The sequence below is a fragment of the Gobio gobio genome (assembly GCF_949357685.1).
Source record: "Gobio gobio genome assembly, chromosome: 19".
NCBI lineage: Eukaryota > Metazoa > Chordata > Actinopteri > Cypriniformes > Gobionidae > Gobio > Gobio gobio.
This window is the reverse complement of record NC_137112.1, coordinates 1,428,829-1,433,828: the sequence shown is the minus strand read 5'-3', so window position 1 is coordinate 1,433,828 and position 5,000 is coordinate 1,428,829. Positions and strand designations below refer to the sequence as shown.

General features: G+C 44.4%; 1 protein-coding gene across 1 annotated transcript in view; it reads left to right on the top strand.

Moving 5' to 3' along the window:
* The window catches only part of pfklb (phosphofructokinase, liver b), a 36,146-nt gene that overhangs the window by 10,765 nt on the left and 20,381 nt on the right, over positions 1 to 5,000 (top strand). The window contains exons 7-9 of the mRNA XM_079844717.1: positions 1,466 to 1,574; positions 1,822 to 1,917; positions 1,997 to 2,089. Coding sequence (XP_079700843.1) covers positions 1,466 to 1,574; positions 1,822 to 1,917; positions 1,997 to 2,089 — 298 coding nt within the window. The remainder of the gene's footprint in view (positions 1 to 1,465; positions 1,575 to 1,821; positions 1,918 to 1,996; positions 2,090 to 5,000) is intronic.

The window sequence follows — 5,000 nt, the reverse complement described above, 5'->3', positions numbered from 1 at the left end:
TCTGATCTGGTATGATCCGGTCTGATCCAGTCTGATCTGGTCTGATCTGGTCTGATCCGGTCTGATCTGGTATGATCTGGTATGATCTGGTATGATCTGGTCTGATCCGGTCTGATCTGGTCTGATCTGGTCTGATCCGGTCTGATCTGGTATGATCTGGTCTGATCCGGTCTGATCTGGTCTGATCTGGTCTGATCCGGTCTGATCCGGTCTGATCCAGTCTGATCTGGTATGATCCGGTCTGATCCAGTCTGATCTGGTATGATCTGGTCTGATCCGGTCTGATCTGGTCTGATCTGGTCTGATACGGTCTGATCTGGTCTGATGTGGTCTGATCTGGTCTGATCTGGTCTGATCCGGTCTGATCTGGTCTGATCCAGTCTGATCTGATCTGATCCGGTCTGATCTGGTCTGATCTGGTCTGATCCGGTCTGATCTGGTCTGATCTGGTCTGATCCGGTCTGATCCGGTCTGATCTGGTATGATCCGGTCTGATACGGTCTGATCTGGTCTGATCTGGTCTGATACGGTCTGATCTGGTCTGATGTGGTCTGATCTGGTCTGATCTGGTCTGATCCGGTCTGATCCGGTCTGATCCGGTCTGATCCAGTCTGATCCAGTCTGATCCAGTCTGATCTGGTCTGATCCGGTCTGATCTGGTCTGATCTGGTCTGATCCAGTCTGATCTGGTCTGATCCGGTCTGATCTGGTCTGATCTGGTCTGATCTGGTCTGATCCGGTCTGATCCAGTCTGATCTGGTCTGATACGGTCTGGTCTGATCTGGTCTGATGTGGTCTGATCTGGTCTGGTCTGATCTGGTCTGATCCGGTCTGATCCGGTCTGATCCGGTCTGATCTGGTCTGATCTGGTCTGATCCGGTCTGATCTGGTCTGATCTGATCCGGTCTGATCTGGTCTGATCCGGTCTGATACGGTCTGATCTGGTCTGATCCGGTCTGATCTGGTCTGATCCGGTCTGATCTGGTCTGATCTGGTCTGATGTGGTCTGATCTGATCTGGTCTGATCCGGTCTGATCCGGTCTGATCTGGTCTGATCCGGTCTGATCTGGTCTGATCTGGTCTGATCCAGTCTGATCTGGTCTGATCTAGTCTGATCTGGTCTGATCCAGTCTGATCTGGTCTGATCTAGTCTGATCTGGTCTGATGTGGTCTGATCCGGTCTGATCTGGTCTGATACGGTCTGATCTGGTCTGATCCGGTCTGATCTGGTCTGATCCGGTCTGATCTGGTCTGATCTGGTCTGATGTGGTCTGATCTGGTCTGGTCTGATCTGGTCTGATCCGGTCTGATCCGGTCTGATCTGGTCTGATCCGGTCTGATCTGGTCTGATCCGGTCTGATCTGATCTGGTCTGATCCAGTCTGATCTAGTCTGATCTGGTCTGATCCAGTCTGATCTGGTCTGATCTGGTCTGATCCGGTCTGATCTGGTCTGTGGTTCTGCAGGTATCTGGCGGTGGTGTCGGCTCTGGCATCTGGTGCCGACTGGCTCTTCATCCCAGAGGCTCCACCGGAGGACGGCTGGGAGGATCACATGTGCGCTCGACTGGGAGAGGTGACCCTTCTGACCTCTGACCCTCTTGACCCTTCTGACCTCGGACCCTTCTGACGGAAGATGGCATTGCTCCTGATAAACATGATAAACGCAGCGCACGACTTCAGATTGATTTTGAATAATTGTGCAGTATTCCAGTGTGTTGAAAGTGCTGACCGTATGAACGTGTGTGTGTGTGTGTGTGTGTGTGTGTGTGTGTGTGTGTGTGTGTGTGTGTGTGTGTGTGTGTGTGTGTGTGTGTGAGCAGATTCGCAGTAAAGGCTCCCGCCTGAACATCGTGATCATCGCAGAAGGAGCCATAGACAAACACGGCCAGCTGATCTCCTCCAACTACATCAAAGACGTGAGGCTGGCAGATGCAGATGTGCAGTGATGTCATCGGTGTGAGATCTGACCGCGTGTGTGTGTGTGTGTGTGTGCAGCTGGTGGTTCAGCGGCTGGGTTACGACACGCGGGTCACTGTACTGGGTCATGTCCAGAGAGGAGGAACGCCGTCCGCCTTCGACAGAGTCCTGGTGAGTCCATGCTCCGCTCATTCTGAAGATGGATTGGGTCAGAATTATTTATGACATTATTTTAGTGTATAATCATAATCATAAACACTGGTTTCTAGAGGCTAATGAATGGAAAGCAGGGATGGAAATTAGCACCAGCCAAATGCGGGTGGTGATGTGTTGTGGCGGGTAAATAAAGATAGCATCGCTACTAGCAATGCCACAATTCTCAATATAATATTGAAGCGTTCGGGACGGCCTTCACAGTTCAATAATCGCTTGTGAATTGCGGTTTTACATTTAATTAATAATTTTTCTACAAATTCTATAATTTGCCTCCATCCCAATACTGAACAACAACACACATTCCCATCACAGGTCAGTGGTGGAGTTACACTCACAGCACACTAGAGTTATTCACAATCACCAAAGCTCATTTACATGCGTTTAACATGCGCTTTTCAGAGCGCGCGCACTAAACTCCTGTCACACACGTGATTACTGGACTAATAGTCGTCTTACTGCGCTAATACTGTCAAATACACACAAGGTTAACATAAACACAGTAGTTATGTGTAAAGTGAAAGTAAAGTCGGTGTGTGTGTGTGTATTAGATGTGTGCAGGTCTTTAATTGACAGCGGCGCAGCCTATAGTGAACACTCTGGCCTTAAAGGGACAGTTCACCTCTAACATGATGTCATTATTTACTCACTCTAATGTTGTTCCAAACCTGTTTTCATTTCTAAATGACAGAATCTTCATTTGTGAGTGAACTATCCCTTTAATGTTAATACAACAACAAAAGACGAAGAGAAATTCACTCTCTGCTCTTGACTGAAGAACTTTAATACAGTAGCTTTAATAAGAATAATGTAGATTTTATAGTGAAGTTTTACATTCATTCATTCAATTTCATCCTTTAATGCTGCTGTTCAGCTCTGAGCTGCCAGTGTAAATCTTTATATATATTTATTTTATATTTTACAATACACTTGGAATGTTTACAAGGTTTTTTTTAAGTAAAGTTTTAAGTTTAAGTAAGGGTTTTCAATTATTTTAAGTAAAATAAAGAAAGAAAAAAGTATTTTTTTCTCCTTAACCTCTTGCTGTTCCTGTCGGCTAAGAATAGAATAACAAAAAACTGATGATAAGCCATCAGAACCGAGCCGGAACCCGAGGTTAAGAACCGAGGTGTGTATTGAACCGTGGACTAACTGTAGTGTTGCATCACTAATAGCCACTGCTGGAGGGCGGACACTTTTAGAGGAGGCGCACCTGCAACAGCACATCACAGGTGTTCAGAGGAGGAGGAGCCAGAGGACAGAGAGGCGGAGTCAAAACACGTTTCTGTAAAGAACGATGGAGAAAAGCAGACCATGGGGAGCCCTGCGATTGGTTAGTTTACGATGAGTCTGACCATGTTCTGCTCGGATGTCGTCGGGTTTCCACCCGTCCCGTGAAATACAGAATCGTCCCGTATTTACAAGCAAAATGACGTCCCGTATCAAACCAATGGGGATGCGATTTCGTCCCGTATTTTACAGTCCACACATAGTTCAATAAACACTTAAGGATTTTGCAGTGTGGAGAACACTGATAGCAAATATAAAGAAATCAATTTCACAATCAGTAGTTGAGAAGTTAATTTGCGCGTGGTTGCGTTTTAGCGGCTTTTATTGCCATAGCGACGGAGTCTGGAGAACATGCGCTGGAAACTTGCGCGGTTTTTTAAAAACATGTCGAGCTGGCGTCGCGTCCGCCGTTTGAACGCAAGAGGATCTCCAGATATAGACGGTTTCATCGGGTGTTGCCACGGTTACGCTCCTGGCCCGAAGTTACCTTCTGGTCTGTGTTTGTTTATGGTCTGGCGAGGGGATAGTATGGCGCACTACTCAGTAGAAACACATTTTTGACGTACTATTGGATAACATGATATAAATATTAACGATCAAGCAGAGAGAATATGAGAATATTGGTTTTTTTAAATGGATAATATATTTATATAATAAATCATATATTAATATTAATTAATAATTTAAGTAAATTAATAAAAAATTTAACATTTTTGAATTTCAGAATTGTCAAAAAAGTGATTTGTGGTTCAGAATGACTGCTTAAAGGGACAGTTCATCCACAAATAAAAATTCTCTCATCATTTATTCACCCTCAAGTTGTTCCAAACATGTTTACATTTCTTTATGTTGAACACATATGAAGATTTATTCCTGCTGTGGAAGTCAATGATGCCCCAGTGCAGTCTGGGTACAAACATTCCTCTAAATCTCTTCTTTTGTGTTGAGCAGAAGAAACTCACACAGGTTTGAGCATCATGAGGAGAGTAAATGAGGACAGAATGCTTTAGTTTTGGGTGAACTATCCCTTTAAAGTGCACTAAATAGGCTACTAAAGAGTTCTTTAGAAATAAATTAAATAATCAAATGTAAAATAATATAACATTGTATATTGTGGTGAATGAGTGTCCCTTATTCTGCCAGACTGAAGGTGGAAACCCTAGTGTCGTCAACACTTCAGAACATCCACAACTAAGAGTTTCATTGTTGGGACTAAAAGCCTAAAACTGTAAGAGCAGAATCCTCCAACGCCACATCATTAATCTGCCCACATCTAATGAGGTGTCAGTTCATGGTGTGTGTGTGTGTGTGTATAAGAGAGAAAGAGGAATTGTCAGTATTTCATTGAGACTTGAGATTAAATAAACTGCTGAAGTATTGTTGAGCTTGTGGTATTAATTTCACATGCAGTTACACATTATCGGGTAAAAACAAGAAAGTGTCTGGTAGACAAAAAAGTACATTTCTATCCCTGATCGAAAGTCATGCGAGAGTCACAATTACCTTCTTTTGCTTTTCATTGTGTGTGTGTGCGTGTGTGTGTGTGTGTGTGTGTGCGCGTGTGTGTGTGTGTGTCTGT